The following is a 19371-nucleotide window of genomic DNA, read 5'->3' as shown; positions in this document are numbered from 1 at the left end:
GAAAATGCCCCTCCATCACTCTCACTCCCTCCACAGCACAGATCACAGCTTGCAATTATTTTACACATTTGTCTGCTTGATTTCCTGCCTGTTTCCTCTCTGAAACCCCCACCAGAGCAAGAAACTGGGGTGTCCAACTCGCAGCTGTAGCCTCAGCTCCCAGCTTACGTCTGACGCTCAGGAAGTCTCTGCAGGAGGAAGGTCTCCCTCAGTCCGCGCTCCTGAGCTGTGCGCATAGGACAGCGCTCTGCCCTCTGGAGGGGGCGCGGCAGGAGGCTGGCTCAGATGCGTCCGAAGCTCGGTTTGAGACCTGCTTTGGTTTCTTACTAGCTGTGTGACCTCAGACAGGACTCTCAGCCTCTTTGAATGCCAGTCACCTCCTCTGTAAAACTGGAATAACGCATCAGTAGGCAGGGGGCTGTCCATCCTGAGGCAGGGCTGGGCGGGGTCTGAGCAGCCTCTCCATCCCCCTCTTTGCCTGTCAGCCAAGGGGAAGGAAGCAGCATTAATTAAGCACCTACTGTGTACCAGCCACCATATGAGGCAGTTGGAATGCAAGTGAATAAAACAGAAAGTGCCCCGCACCCCAGAAATTCCAGATGAAAGCAGGAGACAGACACAGGGGGGTCCCAGAAGTGTCAGGAAGGAGAAGGGTGGGGTGTGAGCAGGAACCTGAGGCCTGGACCAGCCCCAAGAGTCACCAGGAAGAGATAGTTCTCTGAAACATCACATGTGTAGGAATTTGGGGAAGAGAAAGACCAGGCAGAGGGAAGAGCACGGCAGAGGCCCTAAGACAGGAGGACGTGGGGCACCTGTGAGACGGAGTGGAGCCAGGGGGTGGAGTAGCTGGAGGAGGCACGGCCCCCCTTTCTTGTCCATCCTGACCTGGTGACCACCAAGCACATGCCCGGGAGCCCTGTGGCCCCATGAGTCACTGCAGGCTCAGGACTTGGCTCAGGCCCAGGCAGAACGCGGAAGTCACTCTTACCTTTGGCAGTGCGTACTTCGGCAGCTTCATCAGGACAAATTCATTGCGGCGATAAGAGATGTAGTATTTGGTCTGGTTTGTTGAGGTTGCCTAATGGGAGGGGAGAACACATTTTTAAGGGACTAGGCTTCCTGTCAAGTTGCATCCTCATGAATGAAAAACAACACATGCATTTCAGCTGCTGAGAATGCCCTTGTACTTTGCTTGTAATTGCTTTGCCTGAAATGGACAGACTTCTATTCACCCTTCAGAGCCCCATACCAAATGCCCCTCTCTGGGAGGACTTCTTCCACCTCCCTTAGTTAGAACTCACCTCCTTCCCCATGCCCTCAGCACTTGTTTCCCTATATCCGAGTTATAGAACAAATTGAAGAAAATTCTGTTCCTCAGAACTTCTCTGAGGAGGAATATTTGGTGAGCCTCTGTGTGGAAGAAGAGATGGGCCAAATGTAAGCCCAAGCCACAAAAGATGACCACCAAACCATGAGGCATGAGAAACAAAATGAGAAGCAACACTCCTGAGACTGTCACGTGGCCAGGCCTGTCCTGAAAAGCCCATCAGCCTCAAAACCAGCAACTCCACAAACCGTGAACATTTCCATTTTAAAGATGAGAAAACTGAGGCACAGAGATGGAGTCACTTGTCTCCCACAGGAGGTAGTAGAAGAGACAGGAAAAGAGGGGCGGGGAGAGGAGGAAGAGGGGAAAGGGGGCAAACGGGCGACGGGAGAGGGAGTGGTCCGGGGAGGCGATCCTCTGTCTCCGCTGAGTCTCACGCTGTGGGTGTGTGACTGTGTGCATCTCACGTGTGTGTGCACAATTGTGAACGTGGTTCCCATGTGTGCGTGCGAGCACAGGTGCATCTCTGCGCATGTGTGCAAGTCTTGTTTACGTGTGTGTGTGTGTGTGTGTGTGTGTGGGTACGCATCCCGTGTGTGTGTGAGAGCATGAACATGTATCCCCCACACACTGTGTGGACTGTGTGTGCATGCGTGTGGGTGTGCCTTCCCTGCATGAGTGAACGGGCAAGCACGAGTCGTGTGTGTGTGTGTGTGTGTGTGTCCATCTGTGGCAACACAGTGCAGCGCTCTAGAGCACAGCCCCCTGCATCCCTGCCTGGGGTCAAGTTCCAGCCGCACCATCTATAAGCCACGTGGCCCTGGGAGAGTGTGAGCCTCAGTCTCCCCCCGTAAGATGGAGACGGCAGGGTCAGAGGCCCCCTGGTGGGCGGTTGTGGGGTTAGCAGCTGTGAAGCGCTGGGCAGCGCATGGCCCCAGCGGGAATCATATAGGCACGGGGCGTGGTTACAATTATAAATCGACAAATACACAGCCACCCACACGACAGGCCCATAACGTGTGAAGCATCGTGGCTACAACGATGAGAGACTTCTGTAGCCCACTCGGTCCCCGAGGGCAGGGACTGTGAGGTCTGCAGTGGTCTGGCCCTCAGCGCCCCGAGTGGGCTGTGTTGTGTGGGGGAAGTACAGGGGTCGTGGGAGCTCAAAGAAAGGAACCTGGGCTGGGAGAGGCCAGGCAGACTTCCTGGAGGAGGTAGCACCCTGCTTCCTCAGAAGGAAGAGCCACGCAGTCCGGAGACAGACCAGCTGCTTAGCAGCAGGGGAGGACGCCACAGAGAGAGGCCAAGAGAAGTCGCTGCCCCTTCTGAGAACCCCGTGCGCCATCAGCTGAGCTCCAGGGAAGGGCAGAGGCAGGGCCAGGCCCCAGCAGGCTTCAGGCACTTAAGAAGTTCCCGGTCCCTGGGAGTCACGGGTGGAGGCCCAGCCAGCCAGAGCCTGGCCAGTCCCACTCCTGCCAGGAGCTGGTGGCCAAAACCACTGGGTCTTCCGGGGGGCTTGTGGAGAATGAATGCGCCCCCTCCCCACCCCAGGCCGCCGGGAGGAGGGGCTTGTGCTCCAGGCCCAAGGCCGCTGGCCTAGGGGAACCAGAGCCGCTGTCTCTGAGATGCAAACATGCCTTCAGCCTGGTGCGGGCAGCCAGGTGGGCCGGGCTTCGACCTGTCAGGATGCTCTAAACACAGAAACTTCCTCACATGTGAATCTGCCCACGTGGCTGTCACTGTCTCACAGTGGCCATCCCGAAGCCTCGCTGTTGGGTCCAAGCGAGCCAAGGTTCTTTAACCCAGCTTTTCTCCCCTAAAGGGCAGCTTTAACCCATGATCCAGCAGGACCGTGGCCCAGCCGTGAAGACAGCTGGAGTCTGTCCTGGGCCTCCTGGGTGGGCAGGGATTGCTGCCCCCATTTTACAGATTTGCAAACAGAGGCTAGAGGTGGGAGAATGGCCCAACGCCAGTCCATGGCACACTGTGTCTGATGAACTGGCCCCTGAGGCCCAGATCCTCCCCTCCAAAGGGTGAGCCCTGGTCCCTGCCCCACAGCACGGCTTCCGCTAAGGAACCCGCACCAAGAGCTTCTGGGCACCTCGACTCTGGACGCTCCGTGTCTAACCCCACGACTTCCCAGGTGCTCAGCAGCCTCGGGGGGCCCAGCCTTCCTCCTGAGCCTCCTTCAGGCCTCCCGCCAGGGGCCTTCCATGGTGACCCCTGCACCCCACACCAGGCCTGTGGCTCCCCCAGGGTCCCAGGTCTGTCCAGGGTCACCTGCCCTTAGGTGGAGGGTCTGGATTCTTCCACCAGAGTGTACTGAAGGCCAGGCCGTGGGTGAAGGGCAGGCCAGACACCGGATGGTCCATCAGGAGGTGTGACGGATGCTCCCTACCTGCCCAGGTGAGAGGACACACGGAGGGAGGGGTTGGGCGCCATCGTACACCTCCCGCTGCCCCTGCCTGCTGGCCCAGTGAGGTGGACTCGACCAGTGAGGAGGGAGCCAAGGAGGGGAGCGTCCCCACCCGGGGTTCCGTCCTGGCTGGCAGAGTCCCCTCCCCCCACCCCTAGTTCTGTCCCAGCTGGCAGTGTCCCCTGACAGGGCATTTAGTTTTCCTGAGCCTCAACTTTCTCTCCAATAAAATGGGGCATTGGAAAGATGTGAAATACGATGAGTGAAGCTGTTCGTGGGCGTCTGTCGCACAGGAGTTGCTCAGGAGAGAGCAGCCATGTCACCAGGGGGCTGCTGGGAGGGTGACAGGAGAGGAGACCACAGGGCATCCACCCCTCCAGGCTGGACACTGTAGCAGCCGCCCCCAGAGCCGGGCACCTGTCCTGAGAGACGGAAATGCCCCCAGCACAGCCCGCAGTAGGTGTGGGAAACACACAATCCTGCTCCTCGAGGCCATGGTCACACCCCTGGGTGACAGGAGGACCGGCCCAGGCCGGGAACAGAGGGTTTGCGTCCCACAGGCACCTCCTGCCCCACCTCCACTGCCGGGTTCCCCCAGGAAATGGACTATCGGGTTCATCTCACACTTAGTTGAAGGAGAGGAGGGGTGGGAATGGCCACACAGCACAGAGCCTGGATCCTCTGAGGACCGGGAAGGAGGGGAAGGAAGGAGGGTGGTCACTGGGGGCTCCCTGCAAGGAGCGGGCTAAAGAGGAGGGAACGCAGAGACCACCCTCTAGGTGACATCCAGCTGGGGGTTGGGGACAGCTTTTCTGGGCAGTGGTTCAGAAGCATGGGGGCCAGAGGGACTCAGGTCAGGAGCTAGACAGAGCACAGTGGCCCCGACATGCGACCGCAGCCAGGTGCGCGCTGCAGGGCCGGGCATTCTGTCTGCACATACGTCACCAGCGGCAGACCAGGCCTCTGTGGCCACAAGGAACGAGCCCGAGCCAGAGCCATCACACCTGAGCACAGACTGGCCAGAGGTGACCCCAGGCCTCCCTGGCTGAGCGAGTAGGGGCTGCGCCTTCACCTGTCACGGCTCAGCCTCCTGAGCCCCCTCCTTCCAGCCCGAAGCATCGAGCTGCCGCATCACAGCGTGGCCCCGCTTCCAGACAGCACCTGAGTCCTCCCGAGCCCCCTCCCGCAGCCCACCCTCTGGCCAGGCCTTCCCAGCCCCTCTGACTGAGCCGCCCCCTGGAGAGCACACTCTCCCTCACTGCACGAGGACCAGCCAGCCTGTCCAGGCACAGGTGTGTCCTTGGGGTCTCAGGCTGGCGTGCTGGCAGACCAGACAGTCAGGATGTTTAGAAAACACTCAACATGGGAAATTGTTGTCGGAGACGCTGACACTGCCATTGCTCCAACGCTCGGCAGATATCTGCAGAAACACAGTGACACTTACTGGAGGATGGGGTGCTGAGAACAGCCCTGGAGCCCACCTTTGGACTGCAGGTTCCACAGTAACCAGCAAAGGGTGGAAGTGTGGTCTGAGCAGTGATGGAAGAAGGCACAGGGCTAGGGCACTCTGAAGAGGCAACCAGCAGGCCTGAAGTAGACTGCAAGTCAGGGAAGGCTTCCTGGAGGAGGTGGTGCATGAATGTTGGAGGAGGAGGTGGAGGAGGGAGCGCAGGCATTCCAGGCTCAGGGAACAGCATGTGCAAACGCAGCAAGGGAATCAGAAGCTGTGAGGCTGAGAATCAGCAGAGGGCAAAGGAGAACGGGGCAGGGCTGGAAGTCTGGGCCGGTGCAGCAGGAGCCTCTTGCCTGGCCTGCTCTAACAGGCCATGATGCACTCAGTTCCAGCTCCCAACTCTGCAGGAGGCCCTGGTACATTCTGCGCATGGAGAAGGGCAGCTGGGATGATGAAATGTCCCTGAGAGAGGGCAAAGAGGAGGTCGGGGAGCAGGGAGGGGCCTTCGGGGGTGGGTCTTAAGGGGCCATCTCCACAGCAGCCTTTGGATTTGTTTCATGGGGTCCTAGAGGGCAGAACAGTGGTCATTGGATGAGAGGAGACAATTGTCTCAGTGTTGGAATGAAATATCCAAAGATTTGAGCTACCCAGGAGAAGGGTAGGCTGTTTTAGAAGGATTGAGTTCCTCGTCAGTGGCAGTAATCAAGAAGTCGGATGACCAGTTGTTCCCAGGAGTTTCTGAAAGGTCAGACCACCAGGTGGTCCCAGCTGTGACCTGCATACCTGTGTGTATAGGCAGCAGGTCCTGGTTCCCAGGCTGTGGTCAGCTGAGACCTGGTGGCTGAAGGCAATGACCAGAGACAGCCTCCATCAATTCAAAGCCACCCACCGCAACCAGATGGAGTAAGGGGTTGGGGTGGGGGCCCCAGGCTGTGGAGGCTCCTTGTGGGCAGAGGGAGAAGAGGCAGGCAGCAACCCTGAGCCAAGATACTGGCCTGGGGGTGGGGGTGTGAGGGGGCCTGCAGGCACCAGCACAGGGGCGGGGGAAACTGAATTAAGTAACACTTGACAGTTATATAGCCATGTCATTGCTTCCTGTTTGAGTGATTTCATTTTCCCCAGAGTGGCTCAGACTCCACATCACCTACAGCCAATTTCCAAGAGCCCCTGAAGCAGCCTCACCTTAAAGAAGATGTAATCATCCTGCACCGTCAGTGAACCGTGGTCAATGGGGCCTGCGAACGGCACCGTCAGCGTCTGATCGGAGCAACTGTGGGTCTGGCAGGTGATGTACCGGAAACCTGCAGAGGCGAGAGCCAGCCACTGGGCACATGACAACTCAGATATTCAGGCTCCAGCTGAAGAGGGAGCCAGACACAGCCTCGGATGGGAGTAAATGCCGAACGGTTCTCGGCTCGGTCTGTGTTCTGATCGTTCCGATACCACTGCTGATGTTCTGTTTATGGGCTGGATTTGAAAGGGCTTGCCCTGTGATTGCGCCTGTGGCTGAGCGGCAGGCGGGCAGGAGGGGGGTTTCTCTGTACTAGGTGCTCTTTAAATCCTCAGGACCACCCTCTCAGGGTCCCATCTTCCAGAGGTGGAAACTGAGGCTGAGCAAGGTTCGGTGACTGGTCTCCTGCAGGGTCACCGGGCTGCTGCCAGCTTTTCCTAATGACAGGCTCACTGGAACACAGCTGAGCCTGCTCGTTTACACGCCGCCCACGGCTGCCTTCACACTACACCGCCAGCTGATTTGCAGAGAGACCACATGGCCAGACAAGCTGAAATGTTTACCAGCTGGCCTTGATGGGCGGTGTTTGCCGACCTGGGTCTGAAGTTGTGCAGGGGAGCCTCAGCGTGAGTGCAGGACTTTATCCATCTTCCACCCACAGCCGTGTGCGCCCTCTGCCCCTGGCTTAGTCGCAACACCTGCACATCTGTGCGCACCGGGATCCTCTCTCTGGGAGACAGACCTCAGGCTGCCCGAGGAGATCGTAGGCAGGAGATCCCCACATATCCCCCCACCCACCAGTCTTCCCTAGGCACCCTGGGTGTGTGTGGTCACCCACAGAAGGGACAGTGCAGGGCCATGGTGGTCACCCATGGTGCCCATCATGGCTGGGGACCCCTCCCGCCCTTCTGGAGTCTCTCCTACCTAATGAGTGGGTGTGGGTGGGTCTCAGGGGTTACTTCTCCCCCTAACTTCAGGCAAACACTTTCACCCCTTTTGAAATATCTATGGTTGAGCAAACTGAAGTCCACTTTGCCAGACAGCTGCTGATCTTCCATCCAGCCCTCTGTTCCCCAGGCGGGGGGCTCCCACGGAACTGCGCAGAGGCCATGAACCTACGCCCCGGGAGAGCTCTTCTCTCCTGCTTGTGGGGCAGGAGCGGGATTCAACCACAGGGACCCAGTGGAGCCCAGCCAGGGCGCTCGGAGATGTCAGCACCTACGGGGCATGTCCTGCCCACGAGTCTGCGTGGCCGGGCAGCACAGAGGATGCTGAGGCCCTGGGCTGGGGGCCGGGAGGACCAGCTCTAACTCACCGGCAGGGTCCCCTCGGTCTCAGGTCCTCCACTGTGAAATGGGTATCAATGCCCATCTCAGTGAGTGGCTGAGGGTCCAGGGAGACCATGCACACAGTAGGCACACCAGCAGCCCTGCTGTGCCTGGCCCATTCCCTCCTGAACCACATCCATTTCCCCTCCCACTGGCCTGGTCACACTCTGCGGTCAACACCTAGCTTCTCATGGGCTTGCCTGGCAGGACACACTGTGGGAGACGAGTCCAGGCCAGACTCAGAGTGGACAACCTGCTCACTCACTTGCTCACTCATTCCTTCACTCACTCATTTGTTCATTCATTCATTCAGTGACTTGCTCACTCATTCATTCGCCCATTCCTCTCACTATGGTCAGGCCCACCCTACTCCAGGTCTGCTGCCAACAAGACAAAGACCACCATTCACGGTGCTGATGGCTCGTGCGGCGGGAAAAGTGCTGATTTACAGCGCTTGCCAGTTTCTGTGGTGTGGGCCACCCCACTCTCAGGCTGCCAAGATGAAGTTTCTGATTACGGAGCCAAGAACAGAGGTGGGCGCTTGGCTCTCATGACCCCACAAGCTGCTGCTCTGGGGAGAGGCAGACAGGCTGACAGTGGTGACATGGTGTGACAGGGCAGTGGGCTTCCCTCTGTCCACAGCACGGACTGTGGCCACAGGGTCCTGCGGTGTGTGCAGTGGCCCAGCACCTGCCCAGGGCGACAGCACCTGGCCACGTGCTTACTCATTCAGTGGCTCCATGGGGGACCCAGAGCTGAATCACCAGGCCCCACCCTGTATCCAAGTAGCTCCAGGCTCAGGGGCATGTGCAGAGCTGTGACAGGGCAGTGGATATAGTGGAGCCCAGGGGAGGGGGTGGGCGGGGTGGGCGGCCCAAGACAGAGGAATGAGGGCTGCGCTCCCACAGGGGTGACGACAGGTGCAAGGTGACCCTGGGGAATGGCCTGTGGTGCAGGCTGGCTGGGGGTGGGGCGGTGTGTGATGAGTTGGGTGGGTCCTAAAGACTGGGATGCTGTGCCCCCAAGTCTGGCTGGACTGGGCTGACAGGGCTCCCAGGCTGGGGTAACTGGAGTGGGGGAGGCGGGAGGAGGCATGCGACACTTGCCCCTCCTCCTGCCGTGCTGAGCCCTGCTGGGGAGTCAGCCCCGCGTTGCTCTAAGTTGCTCTTGACTTTGTGCGTGGAGGACGGCAGGACAGGGGTGTGCACCGGCCTATGATCCTGTGACTGCGGGCAAACCCGGAGCCTCTCTGAGCTGTTCTCCTGGTCAGTGAAGCGGAAGCAGCAGTCATACTGCCGCAGGAGGGGGACCAGGGAAGAGCTAGGGGCTTGGACAGGGACAGGGGACCTGGCAGCAGCCTCTGTTCACTGAGTGCTGGCCCATGACGTCCCCACCGAGCACCACGTGTGGGACCCATTTCACAGATGGGGAGGCCGAGGTGCAGGAAGCTGAGGTCACTTTCAGGCTCACGCCGCTGGCATGTGGAGGGCTGGGAGCTGACGCCACTGTTCCCGTCGTCAGCCAGGCCTCCGTGGCCTGGCCCGGAACCTGAGCCTGCCTTCCATGTGGTGAGGCCCACCCAGGGAGCAGCTGCTCACACGTGTTGGCTCCCATTGTTGCTTAAGTGTGGCCCTGCCCAGGTCTTCACTCCAGAGAGACCGGCAGGAGGAGGCTGGATGTGGTCAGAGTAGCACAGGCCCCCAGGTGGCGCCCCCACTGCGCTCTCCCCCGCTGCTGCACAAGGGTCCCGGGGCTTGTCCCTACTGTCCCCCACCAGGCAATGGCAGGGCTGGGTCCTGTCACCTCTGCATCCCCAGCAGGGTCAGCACTGGGCCTGGTCCAAAGGGGGCCCAGCCAGTGCTTGATGAAGGCGCAATCTACAGGTCCTGTCAGCTCTTATGTTCTGGAACATTCCATGGTCCTGCCACCAATGCACCTCCCTCAGGAACACAGGGGACCTTCCTCATAGCATGCGAGGCCCCTGGGCTCATCTGGCATGAAGCCCCCTCCCCATTAGAGGGGGAAGCCATCAGAGGCCTCTGGCCAGCCGCAGTGCTCAGAGAGTGCGGGGCACAGGGGCCCAGTGATCCAGAAACACTCAGTGCTCAGGGGCCAGAACAAATTGCCCCTTAATAGACTTTTCCGCTGGAGCGGAGCTCCTTGACTTCAGTCTATCCCCGCTGGAAAACAAGCACGTTCAAAATTATGCCACATCGTAACACAGCGAGGTTGGCTATGCAGGGCCGGCCGCCAAGGACAAGGGCAGCTGAGCCCGGCCGCGGGGTGCACGCTCTCAGGGCCCCCGGCTCCCGCACCCTCCCGGCTTACCTCCTCCGACGTCCTGGGCTTCCACGTGGACCAGGTCAGGGTCGGCGTCCACCCCAGACACAGCCCTGGAACAGAATGGCTGAGGCTGGCATTGGGAACAGAGCCCCCAAGCCCTTCTCACGGGCCTGGTGTGACCCCTGAGCCCTGGGCAGCCACGTGGTGTCCTGGGTCTGAGGCCTCCCAAATCTGTGAGTCAGAAGACACAGCCGTCCCTGAGAACCCGCCTGCTCCTGGGAGGCCGACGGGGCCCCTGCCGCTGCCTTGCAGGGCGTGGGGGTGGCTGGGCATTCCTCCATTTATAGTAGCTTAGAGAAGACTTTGACGTTCGTGTGTGTGTGTGTGGTGGGGTGTGTGTGTGTGGAGGGGTGTGTGTGTGTGTGGTGGGGTGTGTGTGTTAATGACCAAGACTATCTCAGGAGGCAAGGAAGGCCTGAGAATATCACCCTAATTTTGCAAATGAGGAAACGGAGGCTCAGAGCTACAAAACAACCCGGAGGGCACGCAGCCGAAGCAGCAGGGCCGGGCTCACACCAGGAAGGATGTGAACTCCCTCCCCCAGCTCCCGCCTCTCCCCCATCACAGCGCATCCTTGGGAAGGCGCTGCTCTCTGCCGCGGGCCGCTCCACAGGCCACGCTGGTCACGGGGCTCAGGCAGCGCCTGGATCACAGTGGGGACTGTGGCTACTGGCGGAGCACTCAGCGAGGCAGGAAAGATGCGTTCTGGGGTAACAGCTCCGTGGGCGGTGTCCTCCAGGGGAGGCAGGGACAGGGTCCGGCTGCTTCAGCGCTGACCCCTCAACCACCCAGCAGAGAGCCTGGCACCTAGGAGGTGGAGTGCAGATTTTTCTACCAAAAGGAGTCTTAGGGGTGATGTGATGTGGTCCAGGGTTTCCCAGACCCTGCCAATTCCCTGTCAGCTGGACTGTCCTCTCTCCACCACTTTCTTTACATGTCAGCTCCTTTAAAACCTGCTAGGGAGCTCAGCTGTCCCCAAGCAAGAATGCCCAGGACATCCTGGGCGTGATGAGCTGATTGTATTCCCTATAACATACAATCCAGCCAACAGCCAATATGACTATTAACGTCCATCCTCCAGGCCGACCCTCTCGTGGACGCCGACCTGATGCAGCAGACTTACTTTGCCAAAGAGCAAACTGAGAGTCTGACATGGAGGCCACTTCCCACAGCTACTCAGTGCCCGCGACAGGGAATCCCACGGCCCCTCCAGGCCAGGGAGCGGTGGCCGGCAGAGTGCTCAGTCCCCATCACTGACAGCCCCCAGCCCGAAGCTGGCCCCTCTCAGGTCTCAGCCCACCTCCCAACGGGCCTGGCACCAGGGTCCCTGCTTTCTCCACTTCCTCCAGGGACCAGGTGGCCCCAGGTGACCCCAGGTGGCCCCCGGTGGACAGGGGAATTCCACAGTGGGTCTGAGTGCCTCGGGCCCGCAGGTGTTCCGTGTGGCGAGACTGGGCTGGCAGCCCTGCAGTCCACGGTGTTTGGAACGTGGGCGCCAGCATCAGCCACTCTGACCCCGGGTGGTCTCGGCTGCGAGGTGAAGTGTCAAAGCAGGTTTTGTGAACAGACCTTTTGTGAGACCCTTGGAAGGAGGTCTCCTGCCTGACGTTTTCCTCTTTTCTGAATAAAGACAGACACTGTTCCCTAGCCAGGGCACTGACAGGTCCCCAGCTGGGCGGGTGGAATTTTAGGTTGACCATCCATCATCTGCACGTGGGGAGATGACACCCAGCCCGGCCCTCCCTCGCTCACTCACTCATTCCCTCACTCATTCATTCCCTCGCTCACTCGCTCACTCGCTCATTCCCTCACTCACTCGCTCACTCAATCATTCCCTCGCTCACTCATTCCCTCGCTCACTCGCTCACTCAATCATTCCCTCGCTCACTCATTCCCTCGCTCACTAGCTCATTCCCTCACTCACTCACTCATTCCCTTGCTCATTCCCTCATTCCCTCACTCATTCACTCACTCACACACTCACTCATTCGTCCACTCATTCATTGGCCCATTTGTTCCCTCCCTCCCTCATCCACCCATTCACTCCCTCCCTCCCTTCCTCCCTCGCTCTCCGTGGGAGCATCTCCACTGCCGCTGCCCAGCACACCCACACCAGGCCCTGCAACAGGCAGGGAGTATGGCGGTTCCCGCCCCGGAACCCCTTGTTCCTGGGCTTTGAGGACCATGTGAAGCTCCGCATTTACACACCTCAGGTAGAGCCTGCGGGACATGACAGGCATTGACCTCTGGGCCTTCCTGTTTGTTAAGATCCCCAAAGATGGTATTTGGGGAAGGCCCTCGGTCTACTGATTAGAAGCAGCCATCACACGAGAAGACTTGTGAGCAAGCGGGCTCTCGAAAGAGTCAAGAGCTCTGGGAACACAGGGAGTTGCGTTTTGCACCCTTTGAATGCTGGGAAACAGTTCTGGTAAAACCGCAGTACACCCCAGCCAGGCCTGTGTGGGATGTGGTGGGGTGACCTCTGCCCGCCCCGCCCCGCTCCGTGACAGAGGCCCTTTACTTGTCCCACAGCTGCGCAGGCCTTGGAGCCAACAGGAGAGGAAAGCCGAGGCTTTATGGGTGAGCCCGGGCTGGAGCAGGGAAGCAGACTTGAAAACGCCTGGGGACACACAGGCGGACAGACTGCCCACAGAGCGGTCACTGGCACAGCCACTGGCCACAGGCAGAGGTGGCCCTGGCCCAGGGCTGCTGCTACAGGCAGTGTGACCTAGGATGAGTGCCTTGGCCTCTCTGAGCCTCAGTTTCCCCCTCGGTAACATGAGGGGAAGGCAGTCGGGGCGGCTGTGCAGATTTCATATGATGATGCATTCAGACCCACAGTCTGGTGCCTGGGGGACGGTCAGTATTCATGACGCGGCGGCTGCTGGGCGGCCGCTATGATTTTGTTCCAGTGCCACTGAGAGACTAACAGAGAGGCCATGCCCCGGGGCCCGGTGTGGGCCCAGAATATAGCAGGTCTCCCAGCCCTGTGCTGCCCCCCAGCCGCGGCCCCCCCAGGCCACTCTCACAACCTCATTCATTGTTTAAGCTTCTCAAAACATGAAGGGCCTTAGTCTCAGATGGAGCACAGGGCTTCGGCAGTTCCCGCTGTCGGCTCAAGGACAAAGAACGCCTTGCAGGGGCCTCCCTGCTTGCGAGAGGGGCCGCAGCCCCGCCTTGTCACTGCTCTCTGTGAAAGCCTCCCAGCCCCGAGCGGACAAGCGTCTGGCGTGATTATCGCTCTCACGTAACAGCTCAGAGCGATCTGAGCAACTTGGGGGAAGAAACAATGAGATTTGCCCGAGACAATAACACGTTTGAATGATGCCAACTTACCTTCAGCGTCTGTGGGTTGTTTCCCTCTTTGGCCCGAGAGGTCTCCCGGGAGCCCGGCAGGGCCAGGACCGGACGCACCAGCAGAGACCCCCGTTCTGCCAGTTCCCAGACCACCCGGCTCAGAAATCCCACCTCCTCGCCCCTCCCGCCACCACCCTGACCCCTTGGGGCCGAGAGTTGACACCAGTGGTGAGGCTTGTGACTGATGCCGCGCTCCAGTTTCTGGAAGGAACCGGGCCCTCCCGGGGCGGCCGCATCAGGAGAGAGCCACACACTGCGGCCCCAGGGTCCAGAGGAGGGTCAGAGGCTCCCCTCCAGCCTGTGACTGTAAGGCAGCGAACTAGTTCCCAGCCTGATTAGCATGAAGATACAAAAGGAGCTGAAGGGGGATGGGGAGTTCTTTCCTAGGTGTTTGTCCCCCGGGGAGACAGGGCTGTGGCCTGGGGGGAGGCCTGTGCAAGAGCGGGGTGGGGGGGGGGGCCCCAACGAGATAAGAGAGGAACAGGATATGGTGCGTGAGCGCGCACGCTCAGGACAACGCGGTCTGCTGGGAAGAGCACGTGTGTGGCCGTGCACACCTCCAGAGGCAGTTCACGCAGTGGGATGGGTGGGTGGGCTCTGAGCCGCGCGCCCGGCTTCCCCTCCCTCTGCCGCCAGAGCTTGGCCAAGTCTCATCCTCCCTGGGCCTCGCCCGTTCGTCCAACAAGCATCTCCTGAGCCCCTGAGCTTCCTGGCTGGTGCAGTCGGACTGGAGCATCACTCATATCTACTGCTGAGTGGCTCCCAAGAGAGAATTCCAATGGAGGGGGGTACCCCGGGCAGGAGTGCGGGGCCGAGATAGGTAGGGGCTGAGCAAGTCATGGGGCAGTTAGACAGGGGCTGAATCAGGACCAGGACAGGAGGGGAGGGGAGGGGAGTTGGGGATGGGGGCAGTGGACCTACTGTGTGTCGGGCACTGGGCCAGCTTTACGTGCATTAGCGCCTCTCCCTACTGTGGGGAAGTAGAGGCTCAGAGAGGGAGACTCACCTGTGCAGAGATGCACAGCAGATTCATAGGCACACACATGCCTGAAGGACACCAGGTCCCAACTCCCAACCGTTTCCTATGCAGAGAGGACACCCTGGAGGTCCCTCTGCTACAAGGAGGGCAGGGCTGGGGTCAGAGAGAAGGCGGGGACTCTGAGCTGGGGGCCGAGGGGGCTGACTTTGCCTTGCCGGGACTCCCGAGGTCCCGGTGGGGGCACGCTCACCAGAACACGTGGTCTTTGGTCACTCGCTCCTGCAGAAGTGTCCACTTCTTCCCCAGGTCAGACGATACATAGAGCTTTAGGATAGAAAAAAGAGAAACTAAAGTTTGGTCGTGATGTGAGGAATGAACCTCTCCCAAGACCCTGATCTCCCCTGGGCGCTGAGTGCCCGGGGAGGTCGGTCCTGTCCAGCCCAGAGGAGGCCCTGTTGTTGGTGGGCCCTGCGCTCCAGGCGGGCACAGACCAACCTCCGTGAGGCGGAAGGTCAGGGTCAAGGGCTTCATAAAGATCCATTCTGGACCCCAGGCCAGGTCCAGAGATGGGGCAGGTGAGGTCCCTGGAGGTGTGTCGGAGCACAGGCCACAGGCCGGACTTGAATGTCCCTTGTAAAAGGTCGGAGGTGGGGCGGCACTCGGGAGGAGGGAGGAGGAAGTGTGGGACGGTCAGTGCGGGGGAACCGCAGGGGCCCCTCTGCAGGCTGGCTGGGGCCTTGACCACCGCAGGAGCCCCGGCCTGCGCTCACCAGGACCGCGCTTGGGGCTTATGCTCTGCGCTCGCTGGCTTGAACGACACTGTAACTTTATCTTTGGACTTGAGCTCTGCAAGAGCCTGTGTAGCGCTAGGAGCCGGGTTCCCACGGTCCGGCCTGCCCGCCTCCCAGGACAGACCCTTGGCTACCAGCCCGCGGCCCTGCCTCCTCCAGGGGGCTGCCATCCCCGACCCCGGGGGCCTGGGCTCGGCAGGGTGAGGGTCGCGAGCTGAGTCATGAGGCCCTGGGGGCCTGGAGGGTCTGCATCAGCCCTGCCCCTGTCCCTGTGCACAGGGAGCATGACGTTAAATAGCTCATAAAAACACCACGACAGCTTGAAGGAGAGACTGCAGAAGGAAGGAGAAAGGGTTTGGCCTGAGTTTTAACCGTTTCTCATCTTGTGCTGGACTCTGCCTGAGACCAGCAGACAAGATAAGGAGATTGGGTTGGGGGAGCCGGCAAGTACGCTCCCAGCCTCCCTTGCCTGTCAGGTCCCGGCCCCACGGGACTGGCGAGCAGGTGCACACAGACACAGACACACATACACGGACACACACACACACACAGACACACACACACTCATGGGCTCCTGGCCACTGCAGGCTCTCCCCTCCCCTCCAGCCTGGGGGCCTGTGGTGGCCACAGCCTCTGCTCTGGAGTAAACCGCCTTCCTGTTTTGCTCCTGCAGCCCTTCCAATGCCTTTGTGACAAATTCCGTGTGTTGTGTTCCCCCTGGGCACTATCTGGAGCTTCCTCGTCTCCTCCCTGGACGCCGACTGTTGCTGGGCATCAGACCATCATCGGGGTCATGGGGATGTCTGCAGGCAGAGGAAGGCAGAGGCCATTCCAGGGGGGAGGGGACACTCAAGCCCAGACCCTGGAGTAGGACATGCATGTGAGGTGATCAGCAAGTAGTAGGTGCTCAGCAAATAGCAGATACGGCCCCACGTGGGGGCTTCAGGTGGCAACCCAACCCCCACCCCGAGAAGGATGATGGGTCACTTCTGGTCCTTTGTCTGGGCCACCTGAGTGGCCAAGCCTGGTCACTCCCCCTCACATCTCACTTTACCCATCTGCAAATCGAGAGAGCGTAGCTCATATCCTTAAGCAATAAGGGAATAAAAAAATGAGCCTGTGGCTGTCAGTTTCCAGGAGCCAGGTTGTAAAACCTCCACATCAAAGGCGGGCGTCATCGCTGCCGTCACCGCCGATGCACCTGTGCGCACCTGTGTTTATGACACCTGCCCCAGGACTTTATGAAGCCTTTCCCATTTGCTCTCACGGGAAGTGGTTTTATAATGCACAGTCAATTACTGCAGAAATAGAACATCTCTGCTTAATAAAAGACAAACACCAGCAAATAAACAAGAACAAATGGATCAGGGACATCCTAGTTACTGCAGCTGAAACCCGCACAGCGATGTCCTAGGGAGGGGTGGGCTCCGTCTAGATGTCCCTCTAAGAAAGGGGTGGAGGTGGCAGACCAGAACACACAGGCCTCTCTGATGTAAGGATAAAATGATCAGAAGTCAGAACAAGGGAGCCGTAAAGGAAACACAGGGGGCTGAGGTCAGGGAAGGTGCGTTTGCAGGCACGTGTGCTGGGAGGTCTTACGCGATTGTTAGAGGCACTGCTGTTCCCCCTAGGTTGGCTGGAACTCAGCACCCTTCCCTCCCTGCTGTGGGGCACTTGGTCCTACTGCAAAGGCTGAAAAGCTGAAACCCAGCATTGCTCAGACTCCCTTGCAGCTAGAATTCTGGGTCCGCTCTATGCACTCGTGAGAGGTTTCGAAGGAGAAAGTGCCTCGGGGGCATCTCCCTGCTGCCTGGGGCCATTTTCACTGTCCAGCAAGGTGACGGGGCCACGCTGGGCATCCATCCTCCAGCAGGGTGGAGGGGTGGGTGTGGTGGAGGCAGGAGCTGGACTCTGCATTCCAGTGTCCAATCTCTGACTTCGTGGATGTTCCTGGGTCATGTGGGCTGCGACAGTGGTGATTTCAGACGCCTGGATTCCGGCATCAGCTGTATGTTCTTGACCTTGGTAACCCCAGCGGAGCTCCCAGGCCCCCACCTCCTCCCTGCTGGTTCAGCTTCTGGGAGGATCCTTAGGGGTCTGGCCTGAAGTCCCCTTCCAGCCCTCCCAATGGTTTAGAGACGACTCAGTACCTCATGCTACACCCTTTTTCTGGATTTCTAAAATACCCAGAGTGAGGTCTCTCCTGCCTCGAGCCCTGTCAGATACAAGGGGCAGAGCACAAAGGCCCACACACGGCGAGGGGTACGATTCTCACTGCCCACAGAATGGTTCTGCGACTCAACAGAAGCCCAGTTTCTTCCCGATTCTGAAGTTTTCTGGTCAGAGAAAGCAAAACAGGGCATTGCAGCGTGTGGCCCTGCGGGGCCGCCCACCAGCTCTCTCTTGTGGGAGCTCTTGCCCACCCAGCCCCACTGCCTTGGCAGCGCTCTCCCTCCTCTTCAGCCTGGATAAATGCAAGCAGTTTCATGTGGACTGGAGGATGGCGGGACTTCATTTTTCTTTTCTTGTGTGATCATCTTTGTCATTCTGAGATCAGACTAAGAAGTAAGCTTATATCCTGGCCCATTCTCTAAGTCCTAGTTCAACAACTCCTCCTCCAGGATGGCTTCCCTGACTGGCCACTCACAGTGTCTTTGCTCCTCTATGAAGTTTCTGGAAGGCAGTGCCAGGCTCAGACCAATTTCCGATGGTGCTAGGAAGCGGGTTCTTGATGGGAAGCAGAATGAATCAGAAGAGTGGGTCTATCAGTATTTCAGAGGTCAGTGCCCAGGGCTCTGCCTGTGAGCAGCCCCCAGGTCTGGGCCCCGGGGAACATGCTGGTCAGTTTCATGCCAGGGTCCCCAGCGAGCTGGCGTGGGAGGGGACTGGCCAGCTCTCACATCCTTTTGATCCCAGCAGCCTAATGCATTCTTCTGAGCCTTGAAAGAAAAACCACTGCATGAGGCTCTCCCCCAAGAAGGCTGTCCAGGCTCCAAATAAGGTAGCCTCAGAGCACACCAAGCGATAACGACGTAGTGAAGGAGGGAAGTGGAAGTGGGAGGACCGGGCAGACTGAGGATGGAAGGACAGTCTGTTTGCTAGAGGGGGGGCAGGCATCTTGGAGGGAAAAGGAAGGGAGAACACAAGGGAGCATTTGGTTTTGCAGAAATCGGCAAGTCCTACTGAGAGAGGTGTTTATGTCCTACCCGCTGACTCTGGGAATGGCACGTGACTAGCTTAGGTCTGAGGTGTGTGCAGCGACGTCTTCCAGGTCAAATCAGACATGCAAAAGTTCTTGGGCTGTTTCCTCTGCCCCCAGAGCCTCTGCCCTCCATCCTGAGAACAGCACATCCCCAAGTAACCAGTGGCCCCAGGATGAGAGACCCGAACTGTACCAGGAGCCAGGAGCCACGCCCAGCCAATCCCAGTCGAGCCCTATAGGACCCCAGCCGACTCACAGACCCAGGAACAAGAAAGGACGCCTGTTGCTGTGAGCCACTGAGGTCTGGGGCTGTGTGTTACTCAGCATTATAGCAGCAGACGCTGCCTATCACACCAGCTCTGTTGGAATCAAAGTCAGTGTTGTCCTATCACAGCATCCTGCTTCTGGGGAGTTGGAGACCTTTGAAAACCATAAAGTCTAAAAAAAACCAAAAACCAAAAAACGACAGCCCTGCTGTCATTATTATTAATATCCTCAAATTCCTCATTCCTTTTACAACCACAGCTAAGCCTTTCTTCTGTGCTTTTTCTTTCCTTCTCGTCACAGAAAAGAACCAAAGAAAATAACTGTTTCAGCTCCATTAATTTTTCAGGGGACCATAAATTAAAGAGCAATTGTAACGCAGTCAGTTTCTGCGGGAAAATAAGTGATTGTGCTTTACTCTAATTACATGGAAGGCTAAGTAGTGCTATTAATACCCAGAAGCACACGCTGTCCCAAAGGAACGTGCCAGAGCAGAGGCAGCCCGCGAGGCTGGGGAATTTCAGGGAAATCCGTCAGTCAGTGAGGACCAGACCTTGGCCCCGAGAGAAGACTTGCTTTGGCCAGTGGAGTGTGAGTAGACGTGCTGTCTTCCAGGTCAAAGCAGACACAATAAATTCAAGGCCAGCAAGGAAGCCAGGTCCTGCAGCCAGCCACGGCTC

General features: G+C 58.8%; 1 protein-coding gene across 11 annotated transcripts in view; it reads right to left on the bottom strand.

Moving 5' to 3' along the window:
- The window catches only part of SORCS2 (sortilin related VPS10 domain containing receptor 2), a 445133-nt gene that overhangs the window by 60609 nt on the left and 365153 nt on the right, over nt 1-19371 (bottom strand). For all 11 annotated transcript variants that reach the window (XR_012501643.1, XM_074350779.1, XM_074350786.1 and 8 more), the window contains 4 exons: nt 14685-14758; nt 10084-10148; nt 6379-6497; nt 989-1078 (listed from right to left, as the gene is read on the bottom strand). Coding sequence is in view for 10 of the 11 variants with exons in the window: in XM_074350779.1 (XP_074206880.1) it covers nt 989-1078; nt 6379-6497; nt 10084-10148; nt 14685-14758 (348 nt within the window). In the remaining variant the exon portion in view is untranslated. The remainder of the gene's footprint in view (nt 1-988; nt 1079-6378; nt 6498-10083; nt 10149-14684; nt 14759-19371) is intronic.

Source organism: Camelus bactrianus, chromosome 2 (genome assembly GCF_048773025.1).
Source record: "Camelus bactrianus isolate YW-2024 breed Bactrian camel chromosome 2, ASM4877302v1, whole genome shotgun sequence".
NCBI classification, from domain to species: Eukaryota; Metazoa; Chordata; class Mammalia; order Artiodactyla; family Camelidae; genus Camelus; species Camelus bactrianus.
This window is presented reverse-complemented; position numbering and strand designations above follow the sequence as displayed.